At 38.6% G+C, this 26,466-nt stretch overlaps 1 protein-coding gene across 1 annotated transcript in view; it reads left to right on the plus strand.

The window, feature by feature from the left end:
• Positions 1-26,466, plus strand: part of srbd1 (S1 RNA binding domain 1) — a 389,487-nt gene that overhangs the window by 194,037 nt on the left and 168,984 nt on the right. The window contains exon 15 of the mRNA XM_039738094.1: positions 7,051-7,142. Coding sequence (XP_039594028.1) covers positions 7,051-7,142 — 92 coding nt within the window. The remainder of the gene's footprint in view (positions 1-7,050; positions 7,143-26,466) is intronic.

A 26,466-nucleotide genomic window follows, 5' to 3' on the forward strand; every position in this document is an offset into this window, starting at 1 on the left:
ACACACAAAGTTAAGTCATAATTAAATTGCATTATCCATCCATCCATTATCCAACCCACTATATCCTAACTATAGGGTCACGGGGGTCACTGTTTGTATTTGGAAACATCTCGTCCATGATCTTGTTCCACAATTGTAAGTAATGTAATCCGTCTAATAAAATTTTAGCACTACATTATATTATTAGTCCATGTGTGAAAACATTTCTTTCTCATTAGATAAAAAAACGGTAATTTAATGATGGTTTGTGACTTTTATGTGTGAATTCACAACATTCTTGTTCAGTGAGCTGAGGCAGGTCAGAACTGACGGTAGTTCTTCGACTGATCATTAGGTAACACTGACACCTACAGCATACTACTTAGAAAATTTGAAATACAATCATGTCAGATTGTCACTTGCGTATCCAAGGTGAGTTACTGTTTGTGTGAAATTTGAATATTCTACTCGTGTTAATGTTGTGTTTTTTCTGTATGCCTTTATTTTGCTCCTATATCCCAAAGATGTGCACATTTAATCCTTGAGACATTGGCAACTTTGAAGTGGTTGGTATAAGTTAGTGTGGGCGAGTGCATGAATGTGCCTAGCGATCAACTGGTGCCCCATCCAAGATTAAATCCTGCACTGCACCAGATGCACATCTCTTGCCTGCACCATTAACTTTTGATTAAGGAGCCTTAAAATTGAATGAATGAATGAATATTTGTATCCTGTTTGTGTCAGGTGTAACAAAATAAGACAGGTCATAAAGAGTTAGGGCACCTGGATGATCCCTGTATATTTTACAACTTGTAATTTGCAAGAAATGAAATGAAAAGAAATGTGACATTGTCATCTAGTTTATCATGATTCCAAGCGGAAGAGGCAGGTTCAGGAGGACAGAATACGAAGTGACATCATTGATGTTCTGGTTGTACTCATCCCTGTTCTGCAGAGGGAGGAAGAGCAAAGACAACATTAGACAACAGTGCCAACCCCTAGTCTGCAGTGTAATTACCCATAATTGGGCCCTGAATTTGTCTACCATGTACACTTGTGTGACACAGGGTGTTGGTTTTTTTTTTTTTTCTTTCACCAAAAAAACAAAAACAAGAAAAAAAGTAATGTTCTTTTGAAACCACCAAAGATAGCAAAGCAATGTGTTTTTTTTTTTTTTAACAATGCTTAGTTAAACCAGTGGCAGGTTTAAAAGAGCAGTATTATTTAAGGTGTTCATTTAACTCTGTAAGCTTTTGATTAATGCAAAACTGTATCCAAGCTTGTTCCATGCTAACAAAAGGGCAATTTATCCACTGTTCTTGATGCTTTGAATAATATCAGACTCAACATTTCCTCTCCCCTATGCAAACATTTTGTCAAACTCGCCGTTTCCAGTGCTACACACAGACGTGATGTCATGCTCACTATTTTTACGGGTCCAAATTGATGTATTACATTTACCATTTCTTCTGTTCCTCGTAAACATAATGTCAGATGTATTACTGACAGTGCTATACAAAAATATGGTGCAGATTTACCCGCCATGAAATGGCTAGCTCTACTGGGTACATATTTTAGAGACCCACGCAAGGAACACACATTACAGACATGATGTCAGTTCAATTTTTGACTTTCTGAGGTGCACCTTCCAGTTTGTCCATCAGCAACTTGTCTGAAGGTTTGTTGTATGGGTGTAAAATATATGTACCCATACATTAAAGATGGAGGGAATAAGCATGTTTTTATGCAAATTTTGAATCCCTTCTATACTTTATTTTTTTTTATCAGCATTTTCTCATTTCTGTGAAATCAGACCATGTCTGTCTTCACCTTTTCCGGTGCCACTGCCCTTTCCTGTTTCTCATGCCTGGAATGTGCCTGTGCTTTGCTGTGCCTTTCCTCATTAGGAAATTGCCAACTCTTTGCTGCATTTCAAAAACATTTGCCCTCATGAATAGAGCCCTTGAGCTCTGTTAGGTGGCCTTCTTCCAGGGGCTCTGTGTTATCCACTTGGAATGAGTGATCAGCAGGCTGCACCTGGAGCCTACGGATTATTATAATGTGACCCTTCTAATGCTGCAAGTCGTGGCCAGTCATCTTCAAAGGAAAGCAAAAATGGATTTGGAGAAGGTTGGCTCCATGTTGAACAGACAAGAGACTGTGTGGCAGTGTACCCAAGTGTCAGGCATTCTTCAGAGCCAACAAGAAGGTTGCTATTTAAACAGAACATAGATAATTATCTTTCTTGGTAGGAAGTGCATATCAGTGTTTTCATTTAACTCCTGAGGCTTAAAGGTTTCCTGTTCCTGAGCTGCTTTTCAATTTTTTATTTTCATATCTACAGTCTCGCCCAGGTGAACAAGAACAAATCTACTACCAATGCTGAATATGCCGTATTTACTTAACCCATATTACTAGAAAACTTCATTAAAAGCTCAGGCCAAATTTTCAGCAATAAGGAGCTCCACACAACAGAAAGTGCTTTTTGCCTTATAGTATGTTGATTTTGATAATACACACACTACTGAGTCCTTATAACTATATATATTGTAATCAAAAAACATTTTGTGTGTTTACTTGAAAGTGATCAGTAATATGCTAAAACTACCTATTGTGGTAGCCGCATTTTCCACATATGTTCTTTCTGTGCAAGTCTGTTACTGTGGGCAAGTGAAAAGTACTGTATACAGAAAAATTCAATTTGTGTATTAATTGTACTGTTTTTTTTTTCACAAGTAGTTTGAAGAAAGCAAAAATTGGCAAATACAAAATGTATATACAGTAATCCCTCCTCGATCGCGTGGGTTGTGTTCCAGAACCCCCCGCGATAGGTGAAAATCCGCGAAGTAGAAACCATACCAGTTATTTTTATATATTTTAAGCCCTTATAAACTCTCCCACACTGTTAACATTATTAGAGCCCTCTAGACATTAAATAATACCCTTTAGTCAAAAGTTTAAACTGTGCTCCATGACAAGACTGAGATGGCAGTTCTTTCTCACAATTAAAAGAATGCAAACATATCTTCTCTTTAATGGAGCGCCGTCAGGAGCACAGAATGTCAGAGTGAGCGCTCGCTAAGAAAAGCAAACAATCAAAAAATCAATACGTGCTTTTAAGTATGCAGAAGCACCGCAATAAAGCAGCATTTTGTAGAGGAGCGTCCGTATCTTCTAGGCAAACGGCCTCTCTGCTCACACCGGTAGAGAGAGTGAAAGAGATAGAGAGAAGCAAACAATCAAGCACCGCGCGGGAAGCACATCATATATCATTGAGGAGTTTTAGTTAATATGTAATACATGCTCTGATTGGGTAGCTGCTAAGCCATCTGCCAATAGCGTCCCTTGTATGAAATCAACTGGGCAAACAAACTGAGGAAGCATGTACCATAAATGAAAAGACCCATTGTCCGCAGAAAGCCGCGAACCAGCGAAAAATCCGTGATATGTATTTAGATGTGCTTACATTTAAAATCCGCGATAGAGTGAAGCCGCGAAAGTCGAAGCGCGATATAGCAAGGGATTACTGTAATGTAGTGTTTATTGACTGGACTGTAATAATCGTTTCTTCATCAGAAAGTGTGTCTCTTCACAGTTTTACCTTTCCTGAGTAGTAAAGAATAAGTGCAGCCATGCTGTTCTGCACCAAGAATATTAATTTTTGTACCAAATTTTCATACTCAGAATGTAGTTTAGTGTGCTTTACAAGATTACAAAGAAATCATCACGAGAAAAGAAAAACAAATTAGGTAAGAATAATGTTGAATTATATGATGGTACATCAAAAAAATAAAGACAATTCGAAAGTTGTATGGTACCGTAATGGATAGAACGGACATCCTTTAGTGAATTTCCACAGGTTTCACTTCCTCTGCCCAAAGAAATCTCACTACGGGACGTTTTCCAACAATGGTTCAATCCTGTAGTGGAGTGTCCATGTTCATTTGACCTTGCCTTCAGCTAGACCAGGGGTGGGCAAAATCATTCCTGGAGGGCCGCAGTGGCTGCGGGTTTTTGTTTCAACCCAGTTGCTTAATTAGAAAACAATCCTTGCCAATAATTACATTTCATGGCTTGTTAGTGCTTTAACTCTGCTATGTCAAGTCATTCTCATATCCTAGATTTTTTTTTTCCATTCTAAGGATATCATCCAAATACTTTTAAGTGTAAAGCGGATGGATAATTCTCAACCCTTCACTTTTTTCTCTTGTCTTTCCTTCCAAGTATTTAATTAAACCAAATAGTACATTATCAATACACACAGGTGTAAAGGGGAACAAGCAAAATGGATAACTGCTGGTTTCTTTTGTCATTTGCATCTTATTGCTAACTAGCCATGTGCGCCCAACTACGTTGCGTGTTAAAGTTGTCTTGAAGGGCTCCCTGTTTAAACGCGGCTGCCAGTCGTGAACTGGGCCTTCGTCGCACAGCATTATGATTTTTTTATAAGGGAAACAAAATTACAAAAGAAAACCCTTGGACATTGATTCGATAGGAACGGCCTACTCGGAACCACTGTCCGAATCGTAATTATGTGGTGGTGTAGGAGCATTTCTGCTTCTGTCCGTTCACAGTCCGTCTCGTTTTCATGACGCTGTTGTTTCCTCTCACAATCTCTTCTCAACCTTTCTCCAATCTCGCAGGTTGCTTTGTGGCAATCCAAAGAGTAAGGCAATATACACGGGGATCACTTCACTGACATGTGAGCAAGCCACGGTACAACTGGGAGACGCGCAGCACTCGCCGGCTACAACGTAATAATAATTTCCGCAACGTGCTGTTACGTTGTCATTCATTTTCCCCACTGTCTTTCTTTCATTCATATGTTAGGTAGGCACGTACCTTTTATCTTCAGCAATCTCATTCTCTAACCAGGCCTCAGGAGCTAACCAGCGTAACACTGTCCACCACCCCTTTCGTTATTCCGGCACATTGTTGACAACCGTGAGTAACAAAAACATACTAAACTGGAAGGTGGTCTACGCATGCGTGGAATTCGCAGACAAACAAAGATCAAGATCTAAATGAAGATCTCTTTAGTTAATTTAAAGCACAACAATTTGTTTAGTTTGAATGTCAGTGTTTTGAGGTGTGACTGGAGTACTACAGTCTTCAGTAGTATAAGCCTGGAGGAGATTCTTAATGCAATGCCTATGTTTTAGCTGTCTCTCTACTGCCATCTAGTGCTTCTTCTTCTAATTCATTTGCGGACAAACAAAGATCAAGATCCAAATGAAGATTATATATAGAGATAAGGAGCAATTAAAAACCGAGAATACAGCTGTTTAATACTTAAATAAGCAATAAGGGTTCAAATCTTAATAAGGGAGATAACTACAATGAAGCAGAAGTGTTTCTAGAGCAATAAGTGCTTCTTATTAAGCAATTGGGTTGGAACAAAAACCTGCAGCCACTACGGCCCTCCAGGAATGACTTTGCCCACCCCTGAGCTAGACTAATGTCTGTGTTTGAACTACCCATAAGCCATCACGAACACGTTGTATTGGGTCAGTTTCTATCTATTGTGGTCACCAACAGGTATTTACCGGTATTTCTGAGTCTCACAATAGTAGCAAAGATGGCAATGTTAAAAGGCCAGAGCAAGTACTGGCCAAAATTTTATTCCAAATTTTATTCAGTTAGAGGTGACTAATGCAGAGGTAAAGAAGGCGGCTCAGAGATGAATGGGGTATGAATTTTCAGTTTGGGGATTATTATTTTGCAAATTGGAAATCATTAAACATAGTTACTGTGTATTTCTAGCACACTGTGAATAAGTAAATTAAAGAAGGTTGAAAAATACCAACAATGCTAAAAAAATAGATTTTGACACCTAGTGAATTGAAGAATAGATATAGTATTTACTCAAGAGATATGCCAGAAATTTTGCTACCATTGTTGCAGCTTTGCTCCTGAAAAAATATAGCATTATCTTTGTTCTGTTTCTTTTTATTTCTCTATCTCCCTGTCTGTCACAAGGAGACTGGGGATATTAAAAGGTAGAGCCATGTAGGGAGCCGTAGGTCAGGACTTGAGTCTGAATCCTATTCCTAGCTGCTGTGAAGCAGAGGAGTAGTACGAATTTAGTGATGAACAGCATATACCAGGCAGTCGGCAGTATTCTGGATAAGCTGAAAAACAGTTAAAGGCAGCCTCACCAGAACGAAAGAAATGCAGCATAACATAACTTTCTCCATCCCACTTAATCCAGTCAGGGTAGTGGAGAGCCAAAACTTGTTTTAGCAGCACTGAATGCAAGACAAGAATTATTGCTGGGCAGGGAGCCACTCCATTGTAGGGAAGTAACAGTAATCTGTGTAATAAGAATCAGAAACTAAACAAAAGGTTGTTTGGAATAATTAGTGAGGAAGGTGTGGATCTTGTAAATTTTATAGAAAAATACCCAGTGGGTTGGGTATGCTGATTAAGATTTATTTTGAATGAAGACAAGTGAGTCCTGGGTCCTGCCCAAACAAAAGCAATACCTTAAAACAAGATTCTGCCTTTACAGCTTTACAATAGCAGACATATATTCTGGATATGCCAGATATTGTGTAATATCTGATTTACCACCAAATAAAAACACAGATGGTTGCATTAGTAAAGGTTTGAGTCTGATGCCAAGTGAAATGGAAACATGCTGTATGCGTTGTTACAGTTAACCAAGTATAAGCAATTGATGAGTGTTTGTAGGGACTTCCTGACAACCTGCAATGAATTCCAAAAAATATTTAAATTAGCCCAAATCTAAAAGACGAACAGTCTAAATATTATTCCCCAAACAAGATTTAGACAAGGGGTACTTAAGATGTAATTAATTTTTGGGAACATTTCCAGAAAGGTGTTTCTTTCTTTTGTTTAAGCTAAACTAACTTTTAGCAGGTTACAGTTTATATGTTGAAATAAATCCAATAACTAAGCCTGGCTAAAATGTTTCAGTCACTTGGCAGTTTGCTGCTTAGGAATGTATTAATTTGCCAATTTCTTGATTAGTAGTTCATGTGAATAGCTTACATTTTCTGACAGATTTTTTTCTTCCTGGTGATTAATTCTGTATATTCTTTTTCACAGTATCACTAATGAAGCAGGAGCTTCTATCTATAGTGTGAGTCCAGAAGCCACTAAGGAAATGCCCGATCTTGATCCTAATCTAAGAAGTGCAGGTATGAATTTACACTCAGTTCAGCACACCAAGGCATTTAACTGGAGCAGGGGTCCTCAATCACGGTCCTGGAGGGCCGCAGTGGCTGCAGGTTTTTGTTCCAACCCAGTTGCTTAATAAGAAGCACTTATTGCTCAAGTAACACTTGTGCTTCACTTTAGTTGTCTCGCTCGTTAAGATTTTGAACGCTTATTGCTTATTTTAGTCTTAAATAGCTGAATTCTCGGTTTTTAATTGCTCCTAATTAGCAATAAGATGAAAATGACAAAAGAGAGCAGCATTTCTGCATTTAGCTTGTTACCATTTACACCTGTGTGTATTTATCGTGCACTATTTGATTTAATTGAATACTTGGAAGGAAAGTGAAGAGAAAAAAGTGAAGCACTGAGAATCACTCCTCCATTTTAGGCTTTAAATCATTTGGATGATATCCTTAGAAAGGGGAAGAAAATCTAGGATATAAGAATGAGCTGACATAGCAGAGTTTAAGCAACTAACAAGCAATGGAATTAAATTATTGGCAAAAATTCGTTTCTAAGTAAGCAACGAGTTAGAACACAAACCTGCAGCCACGGCGGCCCTCCAGGACTGTGATTGAGGACCAGTGAACTGGAGCATTGTCAGAATATAAAGTATTTTAAGTAAAGCATTAAAAAAAGTCTTAATAGGTTTTAACTCTTTTGTTACCACAGTATATTTAAAATGTGTTTTTAATTTTGTACTGCAGTCACACCCATCACCAGTCTTATTCAGTCTTCTTCTATAATGCGCTACCGTGGCTGTTCGTTTCTGTCTGGGATTTTAAATCACCTGTAGCTCGCAAACCGTTTGAACTGTTGACTTGAAATTTGGTACACATGTACTACGTGACGTCTACTATCCGGTTTTGGGGTGATGATTTTCATTATTCTTTTTAATTTTATTTTATTGTAGAATCAACTCTCAGCAGCGCGCAGCAGGGCGGCCGTGCGGTGCATGCGTATGGGCGCTGTTCTCATTCCCTACCACCTTTGCTAATCATTATTGAGGCAGATTGAAGACTTAAGTGTCAGCTTAAGTGAAAAATTAAAGAAAACGTACTAAGTAATTGCAACACGAAAACTAACTTAATCAGTTTTAACGCGAAAAGATGCCTGACGAAAGAAGAGTAGCAGCGGGCCACTGGGGTGGAGTAAAGAAGAGCTGCTCAGGAAGCAGAAAGCTCATCAATCCCTGAGCAAATGAATGCTAAACAGAGACAGAGAAAGAGTATGAAAACTAGGAATGCTCAAGTCAAGTGTATTCACTGCACGTTATCGTGCAGTACGCCGTTACTGGTAACTGTATAAATGTGTTTTTTTGCACTGTATATACCCAAACTGTTGTTATGATGTTAATGTCCAGGTTTACAACCACTCTCAACTGATACCATCCAGATTCTGGTCTACCATTTGACTTAGACTTTGTAGATTTCAGCACCGGTGTGGTGCACTCCTGTTCCAACATTTTCCTGATTCTTGGAAGTATCATCCCTGCACCTGCTTCTCTAAGAAGTTAACAACAACTGAACAAAACTGTGACGTTTGTGACGGGGAACTTCTGGCTATAAAATTAGCTCTTGATAATACAAGGACTGGCTTGAGGACACTAATGCACATTTTTCATACGTACAGTCAGGTCAATAAGTATTTGGACAGTGACACAGTTTTCAAAATTTTAACTCTGTACACCACCATAGTGAAGTTGAAACAAAGCAATCAAGATGTGACTAAAGTCTAGACTTTGAGATTTAATTCAAGAGGTTAAACAATAATTTTGTATGAGCTGTTTAGAAAAGACATATATTTTTATATTTGGTCCCTCTATTTCCAGGAGCTCGAAAGTGTTTGGATAAATTAGCAATCGTAAATAAAGTGACCATTTTCAGTATTTGGTTGAAAATCCTTTACAGTCAATGACTGCCTGAAATCTGGAACCCATGGCCATCTCCAAGTGCTGGGTTTCCACCCTAGTGGTGCTTTGCCAGTCCTTTACTGCAGCTGTCTTCAGTTTCTGCTTGCTCAATGGACTTTCTGCCACCAGTTTTGTCTTCAGCAAGTGAAATGTATTTCCAGTTGGGTTGAGTTTAGTTGATTGACTTGGCCATTGAAATATATTCCACTTCTTTGCCTTGAAAAGTTCTTGGTTTTTTTTTCACAGTATGCTTTGGCTCATTGTCCATTTGTACCGCGAAGCGTCATCCTATCCGTTTTTCAACATTTGTCTGAATCTGAGCAGACAGTAGAGCCCTATACACTATAGAATTCATCCTGCTACTTCTGCCAGCAGTCATATCATCAATAAACACCAGTGATTGATTGTGCCATAACACTGCCTCCATCATGCTTCACAGATGATGTAGTATTGATTGGCTCATGAGCCAGTTCTTCTCTTTCAAACATTCTGGGTTATATATTGATCTTAGCTTCCTTTGTCCTGACACAATTGTTCCAGAACTGCACATGTTTTTAAAAAATGTTTTCTGGCAAAGTCTAATCTGTCCTCCTTCTGCTTGAGGTTTACCAGTGATTTGAACCTTGTGTCTGTATTTACTTTCATGAAGTCTTCTCTTGATTGTAGAGTTTTCCAATGATAGGTCTACCTTCTGGAGAGTGTTCTTGTTCTTGGTTTGGCTAAATGTTGTGAAGGGGTTCTTCTTCACTAAGGACATAAATATGTAATTATCCAGCACAGTTGTTTTTCTGTGGCTGTTCAGACTGCTGAGTTCACCAGTGCATGTTCCTTCTTTTTAAGAATCTACCAAATGTTTGATTTGACCGCTCATCGTGTTTCTCCTATCTCTCTGATGAGGTTTGTTCTGTTTTCTCAACCTAATGATGGACTGCTTTTACTTGCATGGACAGCTCTTTGTACCTCTTATGGAGAGTTCACAGTGACAGCTTCCAAATGCAAATTCTTCACTTATAATCAATTCCAGACCTTTTACCCACTTAATAGATAATAAAATAATGAGGGAGCTGCTCCCATCTGGCCTGAACGGATTGTTAATCAAATGTCATATACTTTTGAGACCCTGGAAGTGGAGGGGCTATGCAGAAAAGTGGGTGTAATTCCTAAAGGGCTCGTACAATATTTTTGGTAAACCCCTTAAATTAAAGCTGAAAGTCTACACTTCAGTCACATCATGATCACTTAATTTCAAATCCATAGTAATGGTATACAGAACCAAAATTATGAAAACTGTGTCACTGTCCAAACACTTAACTTGGACTTTGTATGTATCATAAAAACTTACCTACTGTGAACGATAGGGGGCGCTCTCGCTCCCTTGAACCCCTGTCCACGACTCCAGACACCAGGTAAAAGTCCAAATGTTGACTTTATTTCTCTTCCACAGTGCACAAAGCACACTCTCTACCACAATACTCATATAAATCAACAATTCTCAAATACAATAAACCAATCCTCCAGCTCCCAGACGCGTTGCCACCCTTCCACCCAGCTCAGCTCGCCGTCTGGGAGCTCCCACAGTCCTTTTATATCTCCTGACCCGGAAGTGTTTCTGCCCAACAGTCCACAAGTCCTTATTCCTTCCGGGTCAGGGTAAATAGTCCTTTCTTCAACCCGAAGTCCGCCGCTCTTTCTGTGACGAACCTCCGGTCACTGGGCACGAAGAAGCCTCGGTCCTCCCTGCAGCTCCCTCCTGTGGCCCCACGGCATCCAGCAGGGCTTTGCATAAAAACTCCAATGTCCATGATGCCCTGCTGGTCTTCTGGGGACCTCCACGCTGCAAGGAGGGCTCCACCTGGCGGCTTGGGGGTATTGGCCGGGATAAATGGCCGGCCATCCTTCACACTACCTAAAACCTATTAGGTTTTTAACTGCATCAGTGTATGGTGAGCTGTGTTTTTTAGGAAATTTAATTTTGTAATCACTTACAAACTAAAATGAAAAATATTAATGCCATTGTGTTACCTCATCAGTTTGATCATACCTTAATCCATGTTAACAAATCAGAAATAAACTAAAGAATCCCTTTATGAATAAATGTTGTCTCCCTCACTAGATGAAAACTAAGTCTTGTTTACTTAGCAAGATGGTGCTTACATGGGGACACTATTCCTTAGTTTTTGAATAATCCTGGAATTAATGGAGCTTGAAACTGTACTGCTAAATATTTTTAGTGGCCTATTAGAGATAAGGATATCAAAGTCCATGTCAGATCCCATGTAGTACGCAATCATTCAAAGTTTTTCTCTACTAAACCTTCTGGGTTACGTCAACCTTTACCCAACCTGGGCATCCCTGGGAATTACTGTCTTCACATTTTATTACTGAGTTGCCTTTTTCTTGAGGCATTGTAGATATTTTAGTGGTTTTTGACTGCTTTTCCAGGGATGTCCGAAATTCTTTTCTTTACCTTAACCAGAGGTGCTTTCTTCTATTGTTATCATGGATATTTTAGGCATCTTTCGGTTTTCAAAAGAAATTAGTTCCTGACAGAGGTCAAAAATGTACCTCCAGGTTCTGGCATGAAAGTTGTGCCATTATGGGAATTAAACTTTAACGGACTTTTGGATATCACCTAGAAGTTAACAGACACGCAGAAAAAGTGAGCAAAGATTTAGAATGTTGCTTGTGTTTTGTGATCGATTTTTTAATTCTAGCTGGAGCACTTTACCTCTAATAGCAGAATTGTCTCTCAATGTCTATGGGCACCATTCTATAAAATGTTCCCTTTGAATGAAAGTTTGATTTTTAAGCCACAATTGCATAATCCAGTTTCTTCTGTTGCTAGTATTATACACTTCCAGAGACATCTGAAATCTGTCTAGGCTAAGGCACATAAGTATCTGCTGAAAACAGAATATCTGATGAAATGATTTTCTAATCACTGTTGACTAATGCAATTTGATTTTATAATTGACCAAAGTGTTTGGCTGCCCCCCACACCGCCTTGATATTATGAAGTGTCCCATAGACAAAACTGGCTGTACAGCCCAACTAAACCCATTGGTCTAGTTTTTTTTTTTTTTTTTTAGATTTATCTGTGCATATTAACAAACATCCTACCTTTCATGTCAAATGTGATGCCAGGTTTTAGTGGTTTATCTTCCAGAGTTTAGTTGTTGTAATTTTTACATCCCTTCATGATCTGTCAAAGCTCTGATAGTTCTTCTTTCCTGTTCTAACAGATTCAAGTCTATATTGATGTGATGCAATATTAGTCCCACCTCACATGTTGATCACATGTATCTAGGGGGTCCGTGTACTTTTTGGTATTTGAAATTTCATTTTAGAAGCAAAAATGAAAAAATGAAAATGAAAGGAATTTTCAGATTTTGATTCACGATTAAAGAATAAAATGAGGGAAAATGAGGTATTTTTTAATTCTATGGTAACAAATAGCAGTCATAAACTTAAAATTACACATACTTTTCTTGATTTATTTGTGATTCAAATAATGAAAGTGTAATAGCTCAAAAACAACAAAACAGACGCATTTTCGTTGTCTGAAACCGTAAGTACTTCTTCTTCTGCATGATTTTTGACGACACGTGCGAACCTCCCAACATCCTCCTCACAAGACATTGACCGACGGCCTTGAAGTTACGCTGGCATCAGCAGAGGATGGACCATCACGTTGTTTTTCAGAACAGTAAAAGAGTGACACTCTGGGACAAGGACATGACTGCAGAAAAACGGAGTCGCATCTTTCCGGTAAAAATACAAACTTTGCTTCATTGATGTAGCAGCTCTTTTATGAACATTATTGTTATTACTTACTGTGAAACAGCCAACATTTGGTGATTTCATTTACTAACACTAAGTCTGGCAATTTTTATAGTGCTAGCATTTTGAATGTGTGTAAATGTGTCAATGGTTCCTCATTGACAAATGTAACACATGTTAAGAAAACTTTCTGTAAATCAAGTCGCTCTACTAACGTGTTACACTTTTGCGCACTGTTAATACTCGAAACGTTTACTAGCTATAGTAGCCGGTAAAAGTCAATGAGCAACCATTCAAAGTGCTAGCACTCTAAAAATTGCCAGACTTACTGTTAGTAAATGAAATCACCAAATGTTGGCTGTTTCACAGTAAGTAACAACAATAATGTTCATATAAGAGCTGTTACATCAATGAAGCAAAGTTTGCAAAGCTTGTATTTTTACCTGAAAGATGCAACTCAGTGTCCTCGTCCTGGAGTGTCACTCTTACTGTTCTGAAAAACAACGTAACGGTCCATCCTCTGCTGATGCCATGCAATGTAACTTCAAGGCTGTTGATTGATGTCTTGTGAGGAATACGTTGGGAGGTTCGCACGTGTCTTCAAAAATCGCAGCAGAAGAAGAAGTGCCTCCGTTTTCAGACAACGAAAATGCGTTGGTTTTGTTGTTTTCGAGCTATAACACTTTCATTATTTGAATCACAAATAAATCCAGAAAAGTAGGTGTATTTTTAAGTTTATGACTGCTATTTGTTACCAAAGAATTAAAAAATACCTTATTTTCCCTCATTTTATTCTTTAATTAAAAAATCTAAATCTGAAAATTCCTTTCATTTTCGTTTTTTCATTTTTGCTTCTAAAATGAAATTTCAAATACCAAAAAGTACACGGACCATCTAGGCACCTTCATATCTGTTTTCCATTTTAATTAAACACCTTTCCTGAATCCACAAAGCAGAAGTAACCTTGAATTCTCTTCTCATAACACTTCTAGATAACATATTACTTCTCTTTTTCTAGAAATTTTAGAAATCTAAACTTTTCTCCAATGAATGGACCACCTTGTGTAATTTCATAGATCACTTTTTTTCCTGTTGGGTATGTGGAGTTGGTGATTTGAAGGCTAATAGCATAATGACTGGCTTTACTCTGCTTTGTTATTCCCCGGAGCATTTTACACACTCAACTTTGCTCTTTTCAATTGGTGTTGTCTTGCACATTTCTTGTTCTTCTAGTTAAAAGTGCGCTGAATCATAGATTTAAATGCAAGTCACTAAAGATAAACTGGTAGAATGTTTAATATGACCTGAATACTTTGATCCACAGCAACAGGAGTTGTGAGTAGGAGAAAATTGCACAGAGATAAAATGAATGGCTAAAACATAAAAGGCAGCAAAAAGCATAATAATACTGAAGTGACTTCCACCCTGTCTTCTCCATGCCCAAGTGTGCAACTTATATTATTACTGTAAGAGTAATGCCTCCTTTAGAACTCCACTTTGCAATGTAGTAGTAGGCTGTGTTACAGTGTCAGCCATTATGGATGCAATGAGAAGTCAAGTAAAATGACACCACTTATTGGCTTACTGAACAGATTGCAATATGCAGACTTTTGAGGCAGCTCAGTTGTTGATGAAGAAGGGGCCTGAGCTGCCTAGAAACCTTGTAATGGAATGGCATCTGAGAAGAATCCACCAACCTAGGTTTTGTTTCTGGTGTTCATGGAAAGTAACACAATCTCTTCTTTGGTAGAAATTTCACAGATTGTGTTGCTATATTCACAGTTCCTTCTGGTTTTTTTTTTTAATACTTCTTTCATGGTTATTAGTTTATACTGTCAACATTTCAACAATTCTGGAATACTACAAGCAACAGTACAGAGTAATGGGGAGTGTGGAAGAGAGGTGAAAAAGAGAGTGCAGGCAGGGTGGAGTGGGTGGAGAAGAGTGGCCGGAGTGATTTGTGACAGACGGGTATCAGCAAGAGTGAAAGGGAAGGTCTACAGGACGGTAGTGAGACCAGCTATGTTATATGGGTTGGAGACGGTGGCACAGAAGACAGAGCTGGAGGTGGCAGAGTTAAAGATGTTAAGATTTGCATTGGGTGTGATGAGGATGGACAGGATTAGAAATGAGGAACATTAGAGGGTCAGCTCAAGTTGGATGGCTGGGAGACAAAGTCAGAGAGGTGAGACTGTGTTGGTTTGGATATGTGCAGAGGAGAGATGCTGAGTATAATGAGAGAAGGATGTTAAGGATAGAGCTGCCAGGGAAGAGGAAAAGATGAAGGTCTAAGAGAAGGTTTATGGATGTGGTGAGAGAGGACATGCAGGTGATGGGGGTTAAAGAACAAGATGCAGAGGACAGAAAGGTATGGAACAAGATGATCCACTGTGTGTAATAATTCCCTTTGTTTCATGCTGTCTTCTCCATTTTTCAAATTTCTTCTGATTCCTTATCTTGTTTGCTCCACGGCTGTTGTTTTGCGCTTTCTATTAAATTGCATAATGTACTGGTCTTTTTTCTTCACTTGATTATAATTGCCATTTTCTTCTCTTTTCCAAGGCTTCCAACATTTCAGCTGTAACCCATGGCTTTCTTGTACTATCAAATAATATGTATCCTATTGCAGTGTTCATTTTGTAAAATGAAGTAAAACAAATCAGGCTAATGTCCTTTTAATGTATGCCACCATCTTTTCTTAACTGTGTACCGCATAGCCAGAAAGGCAGTGGACTGGCATTCGCCTGAGCCCTACAGATGTGACCAAACATTCTGGTACATCCTAATATAAAGCCTATATACATAGTGACAGTATATTCAATGTGTACATAACAGTTTAAAAATGGCACATTTTGATTGCGTAAACACTGTGTGTCTCCCTCATACTGTCCTGCTAAAAAAGGGGTAAGTAGACTCCTGGCGCATTGGAGAACACAAAATAGCTTTGAATCTGCTCACACACTCATTTGCTTCAAACCAACCAACAATAGCTTGCTTTTTTTGAAGGCAAAAAACTAGATGGAAAAAAAACTGAAAAGAAAAGTTTGTGAGGTTTATGTGTTTGTTTGTAACTTCACAGTTGCCCTAAGTCGAGAATGTTGTACTCCAAAGCTTGCCTGTATTTAACCTTTTATAGCTATATATGCACAATCCATAGATAAGGGTCTGTGTTGCATTGATAGCCACCTGTCCTTAATCACCTTCTACATTTAGTAGTATAACCATTCTCTTCTGTTTGCTTCCATTGCATCCTCAGAATAATATCTGGTTTACTTGTGGTCTCCACCTGTCACCTCAGATTACCCCAATATTCTTGGACACATGGATTTCTCAGGTGCATGTACTTAACTTCCAAATGCAACTGCATCCATTATATGAGTGGCTTCATATATGTTGCAGGTGTTTTCTATCCCTTTTCTACCAGGCACATATGCCAATAATTTGATGGCTTCTTATTTTCCAGTTGTTTGAAGCTTGAGTTTTCTCTTGTAGATGGATTTCTCCTGTCGGAGCTAGGATACCCTGCTTCTACCACAATTTAAATGCTAGAGCTTTACTTCTGCTAGGTAGGTGATGGTCCATGGCATTTTATTTTGTGTCTTCTGTGAGGCTCTGTATTAGAAGGGTCTTCACCCCCTAATATGGTGAGAGTTGCTTCTTTAGACCATTGTCTGTCGGTGGTTTGAGATAGTATACAGTGATCTCTCCTTTATCGCTGGGGTTGCATTCCAGAACCCCCACGTGAAAGGTGAAAATCCACAAAGTAAAAACCATATGTTTATATGGTTATTTTTATATATTTTAAAACCTTATGAACTCTCCCACACTCTTATAAACATTTTCCGCACAGTTATACAGCAAAAACCCATTGTATTCTCTTATACAGTACAGGCCAAAAGTTTGGACCCACCTCCTCATTCAATGTGTTTTCTTTATTTTCATGACCATTTCCAGCACTCCATCACTCTCCTTCTTGGTCAAATAGCCCTTACACAGCCTGGAGGTGTGTTTGGGGTCATTGTCCTGTTGAAAAATAAATGATCGCCCAACTAACCTGACTTCTGCACAACACAACTGCTGGTCCCAACCCCATTGATAAAGCAAGAAATTCCATTAAATAACCCTGATAAGGCACACCAGTGAAGTGAAAACCATTTCAGGTGACTACCTGTTGAAGCTCATCGAGAGAATGCCAAGAGTGTGCAAAGCAGTAATCAGAGCAAAGGGTGGCTATTTTGAAGAAACTAGAATATAAAACATGTTTTCAGTTATTTCACCTTTTTTTGTTAAGTACATAACTCCACATGTGTTCATTCATAGTTTTGATGCCTTCAGTGAGAATCTACCAATGTAAATGGTCATGAAAATAAAGAAAACACATTGAATGAGGAGGTGTGTCCAAACTTTTGGCCTGTACTGTATATTAGGTAAGATTCGTTGAAATTATTTATGTAAACACACTGTTCATATACAGTAAAACGTAAGTATTTTAAAGATATCGAGCGTCTCCGATATCACATTTGATACAGCCATTACGATAGACAGATCGTTTTGGAGCCATAACGAAGGGCTTGACTATGCACAAAGATAAACACAAAAGAGCACAAAAGTTAACTCTTTACACAGCGAAACACGTTGATGCTGAATGAGCAAGACGAGATTTCCTGGTTAACGCAGCACAATCGAATTCGGCGCTCCGTCGCTGAGCCAATCAGCACACAGGAACTTAATTAACTGCGTGCTGTGATTGGGTAGCTTTTCAGCCATCCGCCAATAGCGTCCCTTGTATGAAATCAACTGGGCAAACCAACTGAAGAAGCATGTACCAGAAGTAAAAAGACCCATTGTCCACAGAAACCCGCGAAGCAGCGAAAAATCCGCGTTATATATTTAGATATAGATATATAGATATATATATATAGATATTTAACATCTGTGGCAGAGCGATGGGCACTAAGCAAACTCCTGTCAATCATGAAGAATCCACTGCATCCACTGAACAGGATCATCTCCAGACAGAGGAGTAGCTTCAGTGACAGACTAAAGAGATCGTTCCTCCCCCACACTATGCGACTCTTCAATTCCACCCGGGGGAGTAAATGCTAACATTAATTTTATTTTATTTTTTTTTAATTTTTATTACTATTTAATTTAATATTGTTTCTTTGTATCAGTATACTGCTGCTGGATTATGTGAATTTCCCCTTGGGATTAATAAAGTATCTCTATCTATCTATCTATCTATCTATCTATCTATCTATCTATCTATCTATCTATCTATCTATCTATCTATCTATCTATCTATCATTATAGTGCCTTATTTCTATCTATCTATCTATTATATAGTGCCTTATTTCTATCTATCTATCTATTATATAGTGCCTTACATCCATCCATCTATCTATTATATAGTACCTTACATCTATCTCTCTATCTATCTATCTATCTATCTATCTATGCTAATATTTAAAATCCGCCGATAGAGTCAAGCTACAAAAGTCTAAGTGCGATATAGCGAGGGATGACTGTATACGGTACACATTTCAAGTTTTCAAATTTAAATAAAATAGCTTTGGAATAACTTCATGGTAAACTCATTGTCATGATGGTTGGGAAGCTACTAAGGTGTATCTGTCATATGACCTCATGTTGCAGATGATATTTAGTAGACCACAATAAGACTTGGGAATTTTAATAGGCACTTCATAAACACTAATTAGTCTCTGTCTGAACTAGCCTGAATATATAACCATTTAATATAATAAAAAGAGACTAATAAAAAAATATGAGGCATCTTATCGTGATTGAGACTCACATTTTTAACAAATTCCAGCCTAACGTTTCATATGTGGTTTCTTGAGGGGACGTAGATTTAAAATGATGTATAGATTGAAGGCCAAGGATGACCAGGAGACTGGTGACTGATGGCTAGTCAGGCAGACCTACCAGAAAGATCACCTCTAAGGAAGATGTTTGAAATAGCGAAAGGTCATGAAGCCTGCTTTTACCAGCATTGTCAAGTCCCATTTGCCTGCTATTGCACTGAAGGGCAGAATTTGCTCGGGTATTGCAATTTATTTGTGCAAAGTAACTTCTTGAAAATGCTGATTGCTTAGGATTGGCTCTAAGTGCCTGTGGGTAGTGTGATCTTTGTAAAGACTTTACATCCTCTACAGTTCCAGGGTCCTACCCTTGGGCAGTGCATCTATAATGATGAGCAATTTTGGGCTGTCATACTTTATGATAACTGAAAAACAACTAAAGAAAAGAGACATGCTTTTCATTTCTACTTTTGAACAGTGAAGCAGAGCATAGGTGTTTAGTAGAGCTTACCTTAGAATCAGCTTGAGTTAGGGCTACATTAAAGAGCAAACTTTCCCTTTGGCTTAAGAAAAGGTCAGTATACAAAAAGTTTGTTTCCATGCAACAGTCCTTAGAAGTTGCAGACAAAAGCCTTGCCATCAATATTGAAAGTAACTAAGTTTTAGTTTTATTTGCTGGACTGTTTGTTTTTTATTTTTGAGTGATTAATTTAAAAGCTCATTTTCTCTTTTTGGCCAAAATTTTGCATTGCAAGACAGTGTTCTTCCAAGCACTTTACCAAGCTTATTACATTTTGGAACTACTTTCTACTTAATATTTTCAGTGCTTATTATGTTTTCTAGTTTTTGTAGTCTAGGTAGTCTTGATGTGATATGGTGGTAGCTTTTTATGAATATTCTCCTGTTTAGTATTGTATAAAGTTGTAATTAAATCATATATTTTGAGTTATTTGTAAAATTGTCAATTTTAGAATTACAGTTGGGCCCATAAGTATTTGGAGAGTGATACAAATTTCATAATTTTGGCTCTGCACACCACCACAATGGATTTGAAAGATGCATTCAAGATGTGATTGAAGTGTAGACTTACAGTTTTACAGACAGCCGCTTTCCCCCAGCCCCTTCAGTGTAATAGGAACAAATGAAACAGTACAATGCACCAAAATGAGCAGACTGCATGGGCAAGATCGGGAAAAAAAAGCGGTCACTGATTCCAAGCGCAAGAAAGCATGCGAATGAATATGAATAATGTTGCATCAGTGCCACAATGTTTTCCGAAAAGTACTATACAGGTCATAAAATAAGTTATTCCAAACATCATATATACCTATGTCTCTGTATTTTTGTCTGCACATCATGGACCATAAGGTGCATACTAATTCAGCGTGAGCAGGAAAACTCAATAAAACTGAATAAAAAAAAAAAAAATCAAGTGACAATGAGATTCGAAGAAGGCAGATTCACCAGCGTTTTTGTGTCAGCTTTTGTCCATCCAGATTAGAGAATTTCCAGTTCCATTGTCTCAAAACACCACTCGCATGTACAGTTATTCCCAGTTTCAGATATAAATTAACCATGTCAGATCGGGGGGGTGGGTGTTGTATTGTGATCGCGACTGAGAGAATAAAAGTGAAAAAAAAAATGCAAACTTTTACAAGTACTATAAATTTACACAAGCCTTTACAGACACAAATGAAATATATGTTTTTATTGTATAATATTAACAATAAGAGTAGCTTACTACTCAAAATGGTAAATTTGCCGGGGAGCTGGTTGTGAACACATGACCTCTGGATTATAAGTCGGCAGTTCTAACCACTGCACCACGGAAGCTGTCGTATTGCACGTGTATCTTTTGTGAAAGTGTCTATTTGGTATTTGGCCATCACGTTATACAGTTCATGTCTACATTTTATCATTTATTACTAAAACATGAAAAACGTTTGTTTTAACAATGCTTTTACATAGACTGTTGTAGACACAGAACATACATCACATTATTTCCCTCTACAATTCTGGGTAGCTCACTCCCAGATAATCAATCAAGTCAGGAACTGGGAAAACTTCTTGCCTGTTCTGAGGTGGTGGGGAGGATGGTGTAGCAGGCTGCTTGGGCTTATCGACACATTTACAAGACAAAAGACGCTGACGGAGAGGTGCGAAGGGATTTTAGGTGGGTTTTTTCATTGGCTCTGGTAATTCTAGTGCTAATCTACATTCTGAACATTTCAAACCAGTCAACTTTTGAAATATAAAGGTTATTAAGTAATCTTTTGTGTTAACGCTAATTCAAATATGACACTCATGCCTTCTTCAGCTTAATCTCTAAATTAAATATAATTTGATTCATTTCTTTTGATTAATCCGTTTGCCAAAGAATACTCTTTTTACTCCCCTGCTATAACTCTCAGTCTAGTTTAGACTACATAATAGTCTCAGTCACTTACCCTCTAATTCAAAACATTATTATGATTTTTACATCTCTGACAGACCACAGATGTGTATCCCCTTAAAGCTTTTCCTCCCATCTCAGTAGTAAATCTTCCTTGTTGTAGAAGGCCGTTTTCTGCATTTTTGTTTCACATTTGTTTGAGTTTATCTTAGTAAAGCAGGGTTCTGTAGAAGACCCAGTGCACCAAGAGGACATTCATTAGTTCTTTATTTTACATGCATATAATCTGCCCCATTCAGCATAACAACTATTAGTGGACCTTAAATCACATCAATAATCTCTGGAGAATGCATGCCCCCATGTGGTAAATTAAAAACATAAAGCATTAATAATTCATGGTTGGCAGAAAATAAACTCTTTTATTTCAACAAGTGAAGATTGAAATTCAGTGCATGAGCACATGATATAATGTTTCTGAAGCTAACCCCAGTATATTATTAGGTCTTTGGCTATTATGATGTGAATCATTTGGCTCAATCCTGTAGGACAGATGGGCATTATCCATTTTGTCTAGCTGAAACACAAGTTCTGGCATAGCAAGCCACTGCAAGACACTCTTATTATCAGCTTCTTTTTCAGTAGGCATCTCTTTGGAATGTAGCCTTTGTGCCTTATCTGATAAGATGATCAATATCAGACATTTTAACTTTGCAGGGACAACTCTTGTAGGCATGAGCTGGACACCCAAGTTCAAACAAAAGACCATAATTCAAGGATGAGTAGTAACACTGATGGACAGAACTTTGCGCCAAAAGAAAAAGTGTTTTTTTTTTTGTTTTGTTTTTTTTTTGTCAACCAAAAGGATGATTTTTGTGTACCCAAGAAACCATTGTCAGGACCTGTGTTTCTTCATTTAAAAACATCAAACACACCCTAACGCAATGTGGGCAATAAGGTTGACACCCTGACACCCGGCAACCCTTTTCAAGACCTCCCCCTAAAAGGAGACCCTTAAGAATTTAAAGTTGAAAGTGTCTATGTAGACCAAAGAAAGAGGTACATCATACACAGAGAGCTCCAAAACAGGGACAAGAAATGGGAAACGGAAGAATTAAGATTATGAATATGACAGAGACCCCCAGTCAACCGGCCTCCTGCCACGTGTATAGCATCTTGCCATGTCTCTGTTTTAGAGCCAGTTGATCCATTGATCCATGCTCACTAATGATCAGGTAAGACTAGATTAATGAAAGAGGGAAGCAGGGATGTTCTATCAGCATACCTAGTTAATAAGCCATTAGGGAGGACAAAAAGAAATAGACACCCTTTATGCAGCATCAGTGTCTATCACTAGAATTACCAAAGTCTACGAAAAAAACTTGTAAATCCAGCCCACCTTAAATCCCTTCGCACCTCTCTTTCCGCATCTTTTGTCTTGTAAATGTGTCGAGGAAGACAAGCATCAAGCAGCCTACTGTTCTATCCAGCCACTACCGCAAAACGGGCACAAAGTTCTCCCAGTTCAAGCTTTGATTATCTGGGAGTCAGGTACCTAGAGCTGTATAGGAAAATAATAGATCGTTATTTGGAACACATGCATTTCATGTGTGTATCGTTTCTACAGAGATCTATGTAAACACATCGTTAAAACAGAAACATTTTTCATATCTCTCTATTTATAAAAAAAAAATTTTGGAAGGAGACGATACGTGATCTTCTCAGAAGACAATTTGAATTTAATGTCTTGCAAGACAAGGCAGTGAGACAAAAGGACAGCTGCTGTATAGGTTTTTAAATGATCGACGCGCAGCATGACAGGCAGAACAGCATCTCGGCAGCAGGAGCAGAAAGACAGCGGCTGTTCAGACTGCTTCTCCTCAGCGTGCGTTCAATCCTCCCCCTCCCCTCTTGACAACGCGAGGGGAAGAGATGCAAAGTCCAAAGATCAAATAAACACTTTCACAAAAGGTTCGAGGATGATACAACAGTTTCTGTGGCACAGTGGTAAGAACTGCTGATTTGTAGTCAAGAGTCCCCTGGTTCGATCCTAACTGTCTCGTATATTAACCGTTTTGAGTAGTGAGCTGCTGTTATTAATATTATACAATAAAAACATACATTTGATTTGTGTCTGTAACAGCCGGTGTACATTTTCAACACTTGTAACAGTTTGTTTTTTTTGTCACTTTTATTCTCTCGGTCACGATCACGATACATACTACAACCCCCCCTGGGGATCTGACGCTGTTAGTTTTTATTTGAAACTGGGAATAACTGTAGATGTGAGTGGTGTTTTGAGACAATGGAACTGGAAATTCTCTGATCTGGAGGGATAAAAGCTGACACATTATTCTTACTGTGAAATATGATGATGGAACATTCATGTTTTCTGTCTGTTTTGCTGCCACTGTCCCAGTGTCTCTCATTGGCATCATGAGCTCTGTTAGGTATTGATATGCTCACATTAAAACTATGGAGGAAGAGCTTAACTGAAACGAAAATCTACGTTTTCAATGGATTTCATTTTCTGGTAAAATTCTTGAGTGTAGCTTATAAGTGTAGACCAAAGAATAGCAAGGATCTTAGCAATGTAAACATTAGGGAATCTTTCAAGACCCCACCCCCAAAGGGTTCTCCATCCTCTTTAGATATATACATATACACTAACAGTCAAAACTTTTAGAACACCTCGGCTTTTCTTCAAATTTAATCAGTTGAAATGCAATGAATGACCTAAAATTGTGTAAAGGTAAGCAGTAAACTACCAGATGTTTCAGTTTAAAGTTTAGGTTAGCAAAAGCTCAAAAAAAGGTTCTTTCAGACTATTACAAATGGGCCTTCTTCAGGGAATACCTAATAGGTTACAACCTACAGATGCTCTGCAGTAATTTAAGTAAATTAAGCATTGTTTGTTGAAGCAAACAATTTGCACGGGTTTCCCAACTTCTGTTGATTACTTAAAAGCCCTCAGTCTGTCTTTAAGCAGAGTTGGAGCACACTGTGTTACTACACCCTCTGAAGTGCAAGTATTCCAGTGATAATGGCAAGAAAACTGCAATTAACAAATGAAATGACACAGAGTGTTATTACCCTTAGAATTGTAGGCTTTTCATTTAGAGAAATTGCAAAAAAAATCAAATTGTCAGTGAGTCCAGTGGTGTCCTACGCAGTGCAAAGGTAATTGGAAACTGGAAAAAAACTCTGATAGGAAGAGACCTGGCAGACGCAAAGTTACAACCCAATCAGAAGACAAGTTTCTGAGGGTCACCAGCTTGCATGACAGGCACCTCACACCACAACAGCTTCAAGCACAGCTTAACAGTGGTGGGGAAAAAATGCAAGTGTCAGTTTCTACTGTGAAGAGGAGACGTCGTGCTGCAAGTTTGACAGTGCAAGTGACAGTAAGAAAGCCATTCCTTAATGGACAAAACAAGGCCTTGAAGTACCGGCTGTGGACTACTGCAGACTGGAAGATAGTCTTTTATGGCGTGATGAATCAAAATTTGAAATCTTATGTTCATCACACAACATTGAGTTGATGAAAGGACAGTCCCTCAGTTCGCGACACCAACTGTCAAACATGGAGGAGGAAGTGTGATGGTCTGGGGTTCTTTTGCTGGAGGCACAGTTGGTAACTTGCACAGAGTGACTGGCATTCTGAATTAAAAGAGTTTCAACAGTTCGGCTGTTTTATCGGCAAAAGGTATACCTTGATGAATCAAAAATTTGAATATCATTTTGTACACGTAATGATTCCTTGACTTATTTTTTTAAGTGCCATTGTTTATTTCTTCTGTGCCTCCATAAAAACACTTTTGACCAGTAGCGTATATACCATGTATAGTTGTATCAATACCTTGAGGAAGTTGCACCAAGCTGTATGCCAAAAAAAAAGAATAGCAATACTAATTTTCTTTTTAAATAATTGCTCTAAAATGATAGTCAACATTTCTCTCATTTTTGGAGTCTAACTCTGTGTCTTTTGTGGTGTTGTTTTATTCTTCATTGTTGCCAAGGGTGTCAATTCTAATTCTGGAGACTACACATAAAGCATTTTTCAAAGGGTGCCCATAATCCTGCAGTCCAGTGTAGATTACGGTTACGATGATCATCCATTTCTCTCCCAAGACTCCTTTCTCTCTGAGCACTTTCAAAAGCCGCTGTCTGTGATTTCTTTGTTTTGTAGAGATGAAGTGATGGCATGGTTAGGACCGCTACCTCGTGTCATTAGGAGTGTAGTTCAGATGTCTAGCCTCGTTGCTGTCTGTGCCGTGTTCATTCTCTTCTTTCTTTTTTTTTATCAGTATGCTGATTTCTTCCCAGATTCTAAAGACTACCCTACTGATTACCCTTTATTGGCACAGTATGCGTGAATCTGGGTGTGTGCCTTGCAAGAAAAAACCTTTAAATCTCAGCTCCTGTCTTTATATGATGTTACACAGGCAGTAGCCTTCAACCCTAGAATGGAATAAGAGGGGTTCTGAAAATAAATGGTTAGAGTGGATAGGCTGTAAAGTGGTTGTATGTTCTTTAAAATAATAGTTTCTGGTTTTGTTGGAATGATAAACTTGCTTGCATTTTAGAATTTACTATTTTGATATATACTGCTCAAAAGAATTAAAGGAACACTTTTTAATCAGAGTATAGCATAAAGTCAATGAAACTTATGGGATATTAATCTGGTCAGTTAAGTAGCAGAGGGGGTTGTTAATCAGTTTCAGCTGCTGTGGTGTTAATGAAATTAACAACAGATGCACTAGAGGGGCAACAATGAGATGACCCCCAAAACAGGAATGGTTTAACAGGTGGAGGCCACTGACATTTTTCCCTCCTCATCTTTTCTGACTGTTTCTTCACTAGTTTTGCATTTGGCTACAGTCAGTGTCACTACTGGTAGCATGAGGCGATACCTGGACCCTACAGAGGTTGCACAGGTAGTCCAACTTCTCCAGGATGGCACATCAATACGTGTCATTGCCAGAAGGTTTGCTGTGTCTCCCTGCACAGTCTCAAGGGCATGGAGGAGATTCTAGGAGACAAGCAGTTACTCTAGGAGAGCTGGAGAGGGCCATAGAAGGTCCATAACCCATCAGCAGGACCAGTATCTGCTCCTTTGGGCAAGGAGGAACAGGATGAGCACTGCCAGAGCCCTACAAAATGACCTCCAGCAGGCCACTGGTGTGAATGTCTCTGACCAAACAATCAGAAACAGACTTCATGAGGGTTGCCTGAGGGCCCAAATGTCTACTGCGCCTGTGCTCACTGCACAGCACCGGGAGCTCAATTGGCATTTGCCATAGAATACCAGAATTGGCAGGTCCACCACTGGCGTCCTGTGCTTTTCACAGATGAGAGCAGGTTCACCCTGAGTATATGTGAAAGACGGAAAGGGTCAGGAG

The sequence above is a fragment of the Polypterus senegalus genome, chromosome 16, assembly GCF_016835505.1.
Source record: "Polypterus senegalus isolate Bchr_013 chromosome 16, ASM1683550v1, whole genome shotgun sequence".
NCBI classification, from domain to species: Eukaryota; Metazoa; Chordata; class Cladistia; order Polypteriformes; family Polypteridae; genus Polypterus; species Polypterus senegalus.